At 44.3% G+C, this 13,970-nt stretch overlaps 2 protein-coding genes across 3 annotated transcripts; one reads left to right on the top strand and one right to left on the bottom strand.

Annotated features, from left to right (window-relative positions):
- The first annotated feature begins 8,472 nt into the window (after positions 1-8,472).
- On the top strand, positions 8,473-13,950 carry LOC125765315 (serine proteinase stubble-like). The gene is made up of 3 exons (XM_049430329.1): positions 8,473-9,153; positions 12,517-13,164; positions 13,225-13,950. Exons 1-3 carry the CDS (start codon positions 8,873-8,875, stop codon positions 13,817-13,819), a joined length of 1,524 nt encoding a protein of 507 aa, XP_049286286.1. The 5' UTR covers positions 8,473-8,872; the 3' UTR covers positions 13,820-13,950.
- On the bottom strand, positions 10,125-12,371 carry LOC125765324 (mitochondrial import inner membrane translocase subunit TIM44). Of its 2 annotated transcripts, none has more exons than XM_049430341.1 (3): positions 12,178-12,371; positions 11,986-12,063; positions 10,125-11,910 (listed from the first exon to the last, which is right to left on the bottom strand). In XM_049430341.1, the coding sequence occupies exons 1-3, from the start codon at positions 12,178-12,180 to the stop codon at positions 10,705-10,707; spliced, it is 1,287 nt and encodes a 428-aa protein (XP_049286298.1). In that variant the 5' UTR covers positions 12,181-12,371; the 3' UTR covers positions 10,125-10,704. The 2 variants fall into 2 exon arrangements, with proteins under 2 accessions (XP_049286298.1, XP_049286308.1); XM_049430351.1 differs by having other exon boundaries at positions 11,986-12,057.
- Positions 13,951-13,970: the final 20 nt, after the last annotated feature.

Below are 13,970 nucleotides of genomic sequence, written 5' to 3'. Positions count from 1 at the left end.
GAAGAGATAGACAAGAACAATGTTCGGATGATTTGTGTAGAATTCAATTTCGCATCTTTGCATATGATTTGTATACTTGTCCGATGAATAGTACTAAAGTAATAAATAAAAAACCAAAGTGAAATCCGATAGTTGCCAACTCCAATTCTTCTACAATTAGCCCAATTCTATCTTAACAATGCGAGAGAATATCTTGTGAACTTAATTCAACACCACAATGTCCCTATAGTAGTTCCACTCTTCCTGTTTTCTTCCCTTCTTCTGTCTGGAGTAGACGATGCGTTTAATTCACTTTGCTTTTATTAATTTTTCTTCCGTCATAGGACACTATCCTTTTGAGGACGTGTAGATAATTAAATGTGTCCGCAAATGATGATAATAAAGGAGACTGTACAGCCGTGGGACAGCTTGGAAAATGCAGATTTCTAAAGTGCCAGAACAGTGTCCGTATGTATCCGAATATCTAAAACAAAATAAAACAGAAAAACCTTTTCCGGATAACGGTGACGTGCGAGCATGATAAATGTAGCGCACCAAAAAATCTGAGAGTCCCACACAATTTCCCCGATGGAACAAAACTTGGTAGATAAACGGGGGCGGAGGAAATGCGAAAATAATTTGCTAGACAGCGGTCCCACGTGGGATGAAAGTTGGCGCGGCAAGATGGCGAACCTGAGATGGAGTGTTTCGTGGGAAACTGTCATCAACATCAACTTATCACGACGGGTTGAACTTTGCGGCCCACTTCCCAAAAGGGGTTTTATGTGCGAAGTGCGTGCGTGTATTTGTGTTGGCGGGTGTGTGTGTGTGTGTGGATTTCAAAAAGAAATGTGTAAGAGGAAAAGGAGTCTTTTTTGTGCTCCCACTTTCGAGGCGATGTGTCAGACATGCTTAACGAAAGTTTATACGGTTCCGTTCGACTCAAGGAAGTTCTTTTCGCATTTCTTTTTTAGCCAGCCCGCGTAGAATGTGATGAACGCCGAGGGGACAACCGTGAACAACTAATCTGCCATCCTTCGAGCAAAAGAAAAAAACAAAACAAGAAGAAGCAAATGAGATGATGGATCTCTGATACCGCAACGATCGTTCTAGTGCTTCAACAACAACAAAAAACTTTAATATAGATTAAGTGAATGGCGTAAAGGGAACGTAACGTGACAGAAAGGATTACTCTAAATGCAAAACGCAATAGCGTTCGGAGTACACAGTTTGCTTTCCGAATAGAAACACACCGAATAAGTGTTTCCGTCTTTAGCAATTCCGTACACATCCGCCACAGCACGCCCAAACTTGTATCGGAATATATTTTGTGTTTTGTATGTTTTGTTGCCTTTCAGTTGCTTTTTAGCCACAACACCAAACACAAATATAATACAGAGGAAGAAGACGGGGAGAAAAAAAATCTACCATCTCGACAGCATTCACCTCGAACGCGTCGAAACTCACGGGTGAATGTGTGTATGAGAGGTTACAGAACAGAACAAAATACACAAACCCCAATAGAGTAACAAGACGAAACCAGGCAGAGCTAGTTAATTATGCAAGACAGCGAGTCGGTACTACCGGAACCCGTGGAAAAATGGTACGCTTACCGCAATATCCTGTTCAGAACGGGAAAATGAAATCGGTGGTGGTTGGAATGCAACAACAACCAAAAAAAAATGCTTAAATTATAAAGCACATACGTGAGTTAACCGAGAAAGCAGTCAAAAAAAACGTAAAACAATTCAAAACAAAACATACCCAAACAACGGACGCAAACAAAAATGAAAATCCTGTCCAGAAAATGCTGCGATAGTGCGAAGCCCTATGCTCTCCCCCCACAACCCCCCCTCCCCCCAACCTTTCGTTGTAGCGAAATTGCAATCATTCAGTAGAATAAAAGTTTACCGAAAAATGGCGATGGCGACTCTCATCTCACTCGGACTCTCGTGTATCGCAAAACCTGTTCCATATTTCCCAGAAAACCCGAGATGCACTAATCGACTACTTGCATGTTCGACTGGTGACTCGTTCCATACCCCAGCGATACCAATCTCACGATGCGTTGCTAATTTAACTGCAAAACCACAAATCAATTCCACAATTCCACGTATGCAAAAGCATTGTAGAAATCGCATAAACCAATTTGGAGCCCATACGCACATACGGTTGACGGCACACGGTCGTAGGGAATTAAATAAAATCACTAATACGCAACGAAAAGAGGGTACCGACCGCATATCACCGTGCGCGGTACCAATATGCCGCGCTTAGTGTGGAAGCAGCTGAGTGTACGCCTGAAAGGTAGACTCAACGCAACGCACCATAGCAAAAGCTGTTGGTATGTCGGCTCTAGTGATGGGAACCTCCTTTGGCGTAGAGTCGAGTTTTAGTACGAGAAAATTCCAGTACCGGACTGTTCCAGAATGCTTTTGGGTTGGATCCCACATCAATTAGGTTCAATTAGGACAACATTTTTCAAGTAGAGATTTGCATCATTTTCACAAGGATTTCTTGCTAGTTTCGTTTTTTTTAGTTTTCCACAGATATTCAGGGTTTTCCAACTTAGTATTTCGCCTCTTTCAATGGGTTTATCTGTTCTAATTCGACGGAATTTGCTTCGCTCTCTCTCTATCTTTCTCTCTCTCTCTTTATCTCTCTCTATATCTCTCTCGTGACTTAATGTCCTCTAAGGACATGCTGGTCATTTCTGGATTACCACATGGTAGGATAGTCAGTCCTTGCTACGGAGGGACGTTCCGGTTGGGATTTGATTCCCAGTCCTGTCGTGTGGAACTAGGCTGAGAAGCTGGGATTAGTTAGAACCTATATAATTCCAGTACTCACATATGCCTCCGAGACATGGACGTTGTTCAAAACTGACGAAGATGATGTTCAGAAGGACTATTGGATCCCATTTATGTGGAAGGACAATAGAGGAGCCACTATATTGACGAGCTCTACGAGTTGTACGAGGATCTGATCATGTCATTCGAATAACACCGGACAACCCAGTCTGTAAAGATGTTTTGGGTCATCCAAACAAACAGAGGAGGCATGGTACTCCCAAACTGATATGGAGTGATGCGTCCACTAGAGTGAGTGAGTGAGGTAGAGACCTAAAGACTCCTGCAGCGGACGAAGTCTGAAGAAGCAAATAAGTCTCCTTCTTCTTTTCTGGCCTGCTCACGATCGAGCACGTCGCGTAGACAAGGTCAGGTAGCCAATCCGTTTCCAGGAAACTCGGTCCAGGACTGCAGTCCTCCATCCAAGGCTGCATCCGATCTCCGATAGGTTTGACTCCACCTGATCCAGTTATCAAGCTCGCTGTGCTCCTCTATGTCTCTTGAAGAATGAGTGTCTGACGAACATCTTCCTGTAGGGGTCTGAGGTCTGAGGTCTGAGTTCGGCATCTGAGTCCGGATGAGTGCATTGGCAACTTCCATTAGCAGAGTCCAGGACTCATACCCTCAGAGGACTACGGGACGTATCAGTGTGTGATATATCGTACGAAACGATTGCAGGAGTTTGTGGAGGTCGTAGTAAGCACGGTTTCCCTGAAGAATTCGCCTTCGGAGTTCGCTACTGATGTTGTTGTCCGAAGTTACGATCGTACCAAGGTAGCAGAACTCCTCTACCACCTCGAGGTCGTCGCCGTCAACTGATACTCTGCTCCCGAGCCGGGCTCTATCAGGGTCAGAGCCTCCGGCAAGCAAGTACTTTGTCTTCGTCGCATTGATCCTCAATCCAATTCTCGGACACCGCCACAGATGTTCGTCCGATGATGTCGTTGCCATTCGCGAAGCCGAGAAATGGGAACGAACCGGAGCTCCGGATGTCGAAGCCCGGGTCTCGCATGACACCTTCCAGAGAGATGTTAAACAGCAAACAGGAGAGTCCGCGTCCTTCCCTCAGACCTTTCTCTGAAGTTCAATGATTCCGATAGGATATTCGACACTCCGTCCACAGTGGCCTTCAACAGCCGTACCAGCATAGGTGGAAGCAAATAAGTATCACCTCCAATGTTCAATTTTCCAAAGATGTTTCACCAACTTTTCCAAAGCATTTCCGTGCAAATAGTTCACGAGTCCTTTGCACAAATTTTCTTGAGGTTTCAAGCAGTTCCGCAGTGGACTCCGGTAGACACCAAAGTTGAATAGATCCAACCCTAGCGAAAGCATCCTCAGTTTTACCCATCGCTAGTGTGCACATTAAAACTACCGTACGACACACCAGCGCCGAAAAGTGCCCGCACCAGTACCAGGGAACGGGGCAAATAAAACACACGGACCACACACTACGGCAGTGTCCGGCGGGCGTCGACGATTGCTCGAAAAAGGGTTTTGCCCTACTCGTGCGCTGAAAGCCCCCAATTAGTTAGCGATTATTGAGTTTAATTAAATCTATTGTTTTTCACGCACGGTCGTAATTAGCAATGGTGGCTAGAAAATGGTATTTGTTGCTGAACAGTGCCGTGCCCGATGTGATGTGATTTTGTATTTTACCAACCAAAAACAATTTAAAAACACACAAAAGGACGCGAAACAGACATCGGTGCGTTTGCAGGCTGCGGCAAATGATTTAAAACTTTGCCCAGTACCGCATAAGCGCATTTTCCCGTGTACACGAGATATGGAGGGGGGAGTTTGGGAAATGTTTTCCACCTCGCACATCTCGCGGAAGGTGCGGTTTGAAGAACGGGAAAGGAAAGGCATTTGCCGTGGAAAGCATACAACCACTCAGAGAGCTGTCTACCATGCGTGTGGAACAGGATTTGTGCCCTTTTTTTGCTTTTCCTCTTTTTCATAATGTACGTAGTACGCACCTGTTGAAAATGATATCCATTGAAGCAATCGGGAAAGTCAGATGAATAAGAATTGCCCAGCAACGAACGAAAAATACTGTCCATGTTATGGGGTATGAACGTGTGTGAAGGGCTAATGGGGCGGAGGAGGAGAGTGGGGTGTAGTAGCCAGAGAATGGAATGGGGGAGTAATACAACGCGGTATACTGTTGAACCACCATAAAATATGCGGGAACGCACATCACACCGGGGGCTTGCTTGTCGGGTAAGTGCAAATGGGAAGCGAGATTAGTATTTACGATTCACCGCACGGGTTTTATGCTTAATTCGACTCGCATCGCGTGTGCCTCGTGTCGTAGGGCATCCCCTTTTTTAGATCATATACGAACCGACTAACAGCTATTCTACAAGGGTCAGCATGCGGAGAAGGAGAAAAAAAAGCTGACCGGAACTGGCACTAATATATGACCTGCATATGAGCCGGCAAGCACACGTTAACTGAAAGGTTAACGCGGCGCGCAACGTACCCATCTGCACAAATGAGAATTAATGTCAGAAAAAGAATACCGCTTTTTTGCTGCTGCTGCTGCTGCTGCTGGGGCTCAACCGTTCTCTGAACCGGCCGTAACGCGGAAGATTCTCGGGCGTACCTATCAGTTACAGCGTTCAAAAAGACCTCGCAGAAATCTAGTGGCTGCCCCCGGGTATTGGGATGATACTTTCAAGTATTAAAATTAATTTTGATTCAATCATGCGAACGTATTACTCACGCATCGATAATGAGCCCTTGTGATGGAATTTATTTGCATAAATTTAATCTTCTCATTTTAAGTAGAAGAACAACCTGCGTTTGTTCCTACAGCAAGTAATAAGTATCCATTTAATACGAAACTCTTGCCACAGATTTCGTCGGAAGTTACCACCGATCGACCACTGATCAAATCATAACTCTACGGCAATTCCCAGGGAAACTGATACGGCTGTTGAGAGCCACAATGGATGGAGTGGAATGCATGGTGAGAGTGTCGAACATGCAGTCAGAATCGTTTGAATCTGAACGGGGTCTGAGGCAAGGAGACGGCCCTCTGGACTATTTCACTCGAATATAAAAATGTTGATTAATTTTCATGGCAACTGGTTGAAATAAGTTTCTTTTCACTCAAATAATGCTTTACATTAAAAAAAGCATAAAAAATCTAAAAAATTTTTAAAAAATTTCAACTCGAAAATTTCATAAGGCTTACCCCTTACGTTTTTTTCGAGAAATTTTGCAAAAAAAATTGTTTTATTTTAATGCCGATAGGTTGCAATGAGTTGCTTTTCACTCAAATAATGCTTAAAATAAAAAAAAAGAGTGAAAAATAATAAAAAATCAAAAAATTCAAAAAAAATTAAAATTTTCCTCATTTTTGCACCAAATTTTGCCTATAACTCGGTCGGTATCCAACGGATCGCCAATCTTTAACCTGTGGTCGATAGATGGCAACAATGGCTACATTTTCTTCTTGGACGGCCGTGCCCTCAGATGTCTGTGCCAGAAGTTATTCGAGGAACCAAGTTCCTTACCCTGTTTGAGAAAATGTAAAATTTTCCTCATTTTTGAGCAATGTAGCAAAAATTTTAAATGTGATATATTTTGATGGGAATTTGTTGCAATAAGTTTCTTTTCACTTAAATAGTGCTTTAAAGTAAAAAAAGAATAAAAAATCAGAAAAAAAATTTTAAAAAATTTTCAACTCGAAAATTTCATAAGGGGTACCCCTTGCCATTTTTTTGGCAAATTTTGCAAAAAAAATAAAATTGTTTTATTTTAATGCCAATGGGTTGCAATGAGTTGCTTTTCACTCAAATAATGCTTAAAATAAAAAAAAGAGTGAAAAATAATAAAAAAATCAAAAGAAATTCAAAAAAAATTAAAATTTTCCTCATTTTTGCACCAAATTTTGCCTGTAACTCGGTCGGTATCCAACGGATCGCCAATGTTTAACTTGTGGTCGATAGATGGCAACAATGGCTACATTTTCTTCTTGGACGGCCGTGCCCTCAGATGTCTGTGCCAGAAGTTATTCGAGGAACCAAGTTCCTTACCCTGTTTGAGAAAATGTAAAATTTTATTCATTTTTGCACCAACTTTTGCCTATAACTCGGTCGGTATCCAACGATCGCCAATCTTTCACTTGTGGTCGATAGACGGCACCAATGGCTACATTTTCTTCTTGGACGGCTATGCCCTCAGATGTCTGTGCCAGAAGTTATTCGAGGAACCAAGTTCCTTACCCTGTTTGAGAAAATGTAAAATTTTCCTCATTTTTGAGCAATGTAGCAAAAATTTTAAATGTGATATATTTTGATGGGAATTTGTTGCAATAAGTTTCTTTTCACTTAAATAGTGCTTTAAAGTAAAAAAAGAATAAAAAATCAAAAAAAAAATTCAAAAAATTTCAACTCGAAAATTTCATAAGGGGTACCCCTTGCCATTTTTTTTGAGAAATTTTGCAAAAAAAAAATTGTTTTATTTTAATGCCAACTGGTTCAAATAAGTTTCTTTTCACTCAAATAATGCTGGACATGATCAAATGTTAGCTTCATTAATTATTAAACAATTTGTCATGATGTACTTCTGGAAAGTGTTGCATAATCTCGACACAGTTATAATTAACCCAGGTTGTTTCCCACTTCAAGATATGCAATGCCAAGTTGAAAAAAGCTATTGCAACAGAAACAGATGCCAGCATTCGGAATAGTTCACTAAAGGCAAACAACCAAAGTTACCGTTGGCAACAAATGAACTACCAGTTATTAATTAGATTGCAAATAAATTGGAACAAAGCTTGTACGTCCGCTTTAACGTCCGCTACAACTCACCATGGTATCCGTGACCTTCCCTACCTTCTTTTAAGCTCGTCTAATAGTAAACGGAACTGTAGCTATTTGCTGCTGTTGGAACCTACTGCATTGGATAGTTGGGAAAATCCAAGAAATCGTAACGTTTCGCTTTGGAATGCTCAACAATCATTGGTTCGTACCACGGCAAAGATGGTGAAGTAACGTGCAGTCAATGTCGAGGACATATCCGGCCCGAGTGACTCACCAGACACGCTTCCACATGTGAAAACATAACTACCACTACACAGCATACCTTGGCGACCTTGTCCTACCCGGGCATTCGAGGCATCCGGCACTCGGGCAGGTCATCAGCCTTCCGGCAATGCTAAACGAAAAGCGCATAGCAAAATTTACAAAAAAAAAATGAATAAAATTGCGGCTAATAAGACGCAATGACGGTGATCGGATTTCGGATGCCTGATACGAATTCAAGGGCACACAAATCACGACTCTTTCGCCGTGTCGATGACATCTTTCTCCCGCCAGCGGACGACACGACGCAGCGGTACGGCCTTGAACTTTCAGCGAAAGAAACGCGATTACGTCGCTCGGCAATCGACTGCTAACCAAGCGCATATGCGCACATGGGCCTGTAGTTCCGCATGAAGTTGAACGAAAAATATCGTTGCAATTTAAATGAAAAATAGAAGAACAAATAATAAAACAAAAAAACGTAGGAAGTCATATAAGTCAGCTTCATAACCTGTCGCTTCCTCTGCGACATCCAGATTTGTGCACGTTCGTAGCATAGCAGCCCATACCAGCCTTCACCCACATAGTTCGCCGTAAAATCAAAGATGCGCGCCAAGAAAGAAAAAAATTGAGCGCCATTACCGCGAATCAATCGGACGTAGTACTAGCAACAGCCACGCTTGTACAAACCTTAAGACACTCCACGATTCTCTCCGCAACGTGCGTTGTTCATCGCCACGAAACCGCTAAACTTGTGGGGTTGAAGAATAAAAATCGTTTGTACCGGTCAGCTCGCAGCGCATTCATCGTTCGCGCTGCAGTTGCGCAAGTTGCTAGCGTGTGTTAGAGTTCGTGGACCAAGATCAGTATCTGGCGCAAAAATACAAAACAAACCTACAGTGATAGTGTTGCGACAGCTAAATGCAACGATAGGCGGTTGTGTTGAAAGCTTGTTCTGTAACTTTTTTTGTTTTTTTGGTGTTAACAAGTTCCGCGTAAACATCCCGAATGGCTGGAGGATTCTTCAGGTTGGTGGTAGCATTGCTGGTGCTGGGTGTTGTGATCGTTCCCGTACCCGCTCAGCTCGATGGTAGCTTTTGGTGGATGAACACCAATCTGCTGAAGCAGGCGGAAGCGCTACGGGAAACGAAAGACGTTAAGGCGATCGTAATAACCAAGGATTCGGAACTGGACGCGGTTCGGGTCGGCGGAAATTCGCTCGTCGACAGTGATTCGCCGGATTGCATATGCGTACCGTTAAATCGTTGCCACAATCAACCGACCGGAAGGTAAGCCACTGTGTTCACAACAATCAATTCCGTTCGCCCTGGGGGGGAAATCCTAGACGTGACTGATTTCCCTTGAGCAAATAGACATTAACACTAATCCGGCTAGTGCCGAACGTACCCCGATCAGGCAGCAATAGATGATCGATTGCACATTAAAATTCCCCGCGAGTTATCGCAATGTCCTCCAAAACAAAGTGTTCGGTCGGTGTGTGCGTACGTGTCTTCCGGAGCATAGTTGAGCATTCTGTCTCTCCTTGTCGTAACTACGCACGATCAACATGGCAGAATACAATTAATCGAGATCGTTAACATTGAGAGATGACTGTACCGAAAGTTTACCTGACTCAGATGAGGTGCGTCTTGAAGTTTCCATCAGTGTGACCAGATTGTTTTCCTCGTTATCGGTAGTTGTCGGTATGATCCTAATTCTGTCGTTTTCAGCGGCACAAAAAGAGCCAAAACTCGGTCTCTTTAAAAATATGCAGTTTTTGATTGTCTGTAGACAATTCATTCTTGACATTTATGACTTCTTCAGTAATATTAAGAAAAATCTGTGATTTTCGGTAGGACTCATGAAAAATCGGTAGTTTCAGGGTGCTCGTCTGCGAATCGGTAGGCTTATCAAAAATCGGTAGGAATACAGATAAATCGGTAGTTCTGGTCACACTGGTTTCCATTGTCAAGTCGTTCAATGTTTGCCGTAAAGTCCTCGTACAACACGAGGATGTTTACTACTTGCGAGAATTAAACGCAATAGGGCAAACACTACTTCTCTCCGGTAAGGCCAAGACCGCCCTGATAAGCTCACAATACGTATTAGTGCCCGTTATGCTGTATGTTGATTTGTTTTGATTGCTGAAATTGATAAACGGATCGGTGACTGTTTCAGATTGATTGTGTTTGACCGCCATTTTCTGGATGTATGCGTTGAAGTATCATTCCGTGCACATGTTCTTACAGTTTCTGGGGGGTTTTTTTCTTCTTCCGTTACGCGTTTCAATTTTATTTTGCCTAACCACCATTCGCTTTGCTCGGTGTTTCAGGCTCGAACGAGATACCTAAAAACACTAATGTAACGTATCGTTTGAAAAACGCGCTCCCAAAACACTTCCCAGACTTCGAAATGGCTTTCGATCGTGTCCGTTCCCTTATTTCTATAACTTTAAGCTTTCTGTGCAGGTGTTTGACGGTGGGCCGCTTCCATTGCCGGTTCGGTTCTTTCGTGCGTCAACTTCCGATAATTACCGTGGTCGCGGTAACACCTTCTTCACCTCTAAAACACCTAAAACTGTCGCCAAATTTCACACACTCGCACAAACTCTTATATAAACTCATGCATACCCGGGGTACCATCTAAAATGGCATTTGCCGAACGCGAACACAAAAGATGCGATCACAGCTGAGAAAGGAACGTCTGTCGCATGTGCTATTTCAAGGGTGTTGTGTTCGCGCTTTATTCTACATTCACATACATACACGCACATTCACGCACTAGCGACCTTGTTGACTGGGGGGGAGGTAGTGTCCCACAAGGGAAAAAAAGAAGGGATTTTACACGAACTGTTCCGTGCTGTTGGCCGACATCTCCATTAATCGCCAGGCCGCTTTCGGGTCTAGCTCGTTCGGATCGCGGCACAGCACCCACACATGATGGCATCGCATTACCTTTTCCGGGTCACCCTCGATCACCGCACCCTTGCCGTCCCGCACGCACATGATCTGCTGCGTCTGGAAGGTGACAATCAGTACCGGGCCCTGCTCCATCACCTTCCCCATGGCCAGGTCCACGTTTTCGATGTCTAATATCTTGGAATCGAGCCGATAGCCGGCTTTCTGTGCCATGGAAATTGGTGTCGCTATAATGTTGTACGTGCTTTCAAAGCACCAGTCGCGCAGCACCGCGAGATCGCCCTGCACAATCGATTCCAGCACGTTCGGGATGATGTCGTTCTCGCAGTCCCGCAGGAACTGTTTTTGGTCAAAGTTCGGATCAATCTTGCAGATCTCGGTCAGCGTTTCAGACAGTTCCGTCTTCGAGAACAGATTCCCCATGATGTCGCTAACCTTGTCCGTCAGCAACCGGGACGCCCGGATCATTGGGTTTTCCGATTCGTCGTACTTCATCTTCCACGTGAGCACCTTGTTCACGTACTGATTGTTGTTCTTGAAATCTTCCCACGACTGATAGAACTTGCTGTCTTTGTGCAGCTCCACCCCGGTTGCTTCCGCATTCGGTTCCACCACCCGAGACGGATCGGTCGCCAGCGATACTTCCACACGCTTTCGCAACTTTTCCGGACTGCGGTATACGCGCGCTTCGATGCTTTGGTTGTCCATTTCCTGCCGTACTACCTTCGCCGTTTCACTGATCCCTCGAAACGCACCCGACTGGCCCAACACTTGGCCCTTCTCCGCCAGCGTTTCACCAACACCCCGGGCCGTTTTGCTTAGCTCCTCGCCCAGCTGACCCGCTTTACGGGCCAAATCCGTTTTGGCCGCCTCGTCCAACGCTTCCGTCATGCGGTCGCGTATTTTGTCCAGATTGTCCTTCAACGCCTCACCACCCTTGGAAGCTTCCGATTCGACCGTGTTAAACTTTTGCCGGGCAGCTTTCAGCGCATCCGACTGTTCGAGCTTTTGCGCTTCCTCGCGGAACTTTTTCAAATTTTCCTTCATCTCCTTGTTCTTTTCCATCTCCTGCTTAATATTATCGATGACCTGCGTGAAGAAGCCGGGCCTTCGGGCCGAGTAGGTACGCTAAAAGTAGGTTAAACGAGATGCTTTATCTCCACCCACTGCTGGTTGGAAGGTTTGTGCGGCTTGCATACTTACCAGCGCACATGGTACCGCTCGGTTTGCAGTACGGGATAATAAAACTGGTACTATTCGACCGGTTGCGTACAACTGTTGCTGAAACATACGAACGAACCGATCTGTTACTGCACGAAACTGACCACTTTTCAAGGTCCTCTACCGTATTAGACGGTGCACGATTAGACGTTAGGCGTGTGGATGAATACGTACCATTTTGACGCACGTGGATGTTGTGAATCTATCAATATTGTAACGATAGTATGTTGATTGGTGTGGCTTCCCTCAGAATCAGTGTACTATCAGTGTTTTTCGCTGAAATTTCATCGTCTTACGCCATACACCATCGCACTGTGTGTTTCTCGCCAATATCCGTTCGTGTACCAGCAGTTGCGTATGACGTAAGAACCACCGCGTTTGACATGGGCTGTCAAAGCTAACGTCACCCATGTGTACCATGATTTTTAAATATATAAATCTTAACAATTCCGAAGGACACAATAAATTGCGGAAATAAAATGGGATTTTATATATATTTTTTTCATCCTGCAGGGATGGTTTATGCGGTCCGGAAAGTGTTTGTTGCCGTCGTTCACAGTTAATTGCACCCGAATCAACAACCGCATCGACAACCTCCACACCAACCACGTTGAATATCAGCACCAGTACCATTTCCTCAACAAAACTAGAACCGGTCGATAGTTTGATTTTCGATTCCGATCCGATTCTTCCCGTCCTGCCACCGAACATATCATTTAAACCGATTTTATTGAATGAAACGGAGCATGATCCTAACCTTCTGCTCGAGCTGTCTAATCTTTTGCTTAGCCACAGCCTGGTGGATATATTCGAGCCAATCGATACCAATTCATTGCCAGAAGACAAAGACTCTATTAATGAATCTTCGCAGACTGTAAGTTCAACTACGCCGAAAACAAGCCCAACTGGTAGCTTCAGCAATGCTAGTCGTACCAAGGATTACTGTGGCAGACGGCAGCACTCTGTAAGCAGTCGTATATTCTTCCAAGACGAAGATGATGATCGTTTACGTGAGGTTCCATCCGGAACGGTAGGATTCAGTGAATTTCCCTGGACGGTCGCCATTTATCAACTCATACGGAATGGATCCTTCGTTTATCATTGCGGAGGAGCCATCCTGAACCGAACCGTTGTCGTAACAGCAGCACATTGTGTATCAAAGTAAGTGGCACCACGGGACTCGTTTTACCGGCATGGTAGTAACTGTCTTTCCTCTTGCAGCAATCGTTTGCATCCGAATCGTTTTATCGTGCACGCTGGTGACTGGGATCGAAGACACGCACAGGAACGACTCCCACACCAGGAACGAACCGTCAATCGGATCGTTGTACATCCCAACTATTACTCAGGTGCCCTGTTCAACGATATCGCTCTTCTATTCTTCAACGAACCGTTCAACGACACGCTTCCTAACGTCGAGTCAGTGTGTCTTGGTGGGCCCAAAGATACATACACGCACGACAACTGTTTCGTCACGGGATGGGGTGGCTCTCCGAAAAGTAACCGGGCGCAAAGCATACAACAGTATCACAAACTTACGATCCTGGATCGATTCCGCTGTGAAACGCGGTTACAAAATCAACCAACGCTGGGGTCAAAATTTAAACTGCATCAAAGCTTCATTTGTGCCACTGGTAATGGTACGGACGTGTGTCAAGGATCGGGCGGTAGTCCGCTTGCTTGCGAACGGAATGGACACTTTTATCTGCTCGGAATCGTTTCGTGGGGAATTGGATGTGGAGATAACATTCCAGCAGTGCTAACCAACGTGGCGAGCCTGAGCGAATGGATCGCTTCTCAGCAAGCAATTAGCTAAACGTTATGTTTGTATCTTCGATATCATTCACACCAAAATTTAGAAGCAAGAGTGTTACTAACTGCTAGATATTTTTGCTAGAAAGTAGGTTAAGTATATAATATAAATAAATTTTTTTTCAAATTTTTAAATACTACAATTGTTTTATGAA

This window comes from Anopheles funestus, chromosome X (genome assembly GCF_943734845.2).
Source record: "Anopheles funestus chromosome X, idAnoFuneDA-416_04, whole genome shotgun sequence".
In the NCBI taxonomy this organism is placed as follows: Eukaryota; Metazoa; Arthropoda; class Insecta; order Diptera; family Culicidae; genus Anopheles; species Anopheles funestus.
The sequence above is the reverse complement of the archived record's forward strand: the minus strand, read 5'-3'. Positions and strand labels throughout refer to the sequence as shown.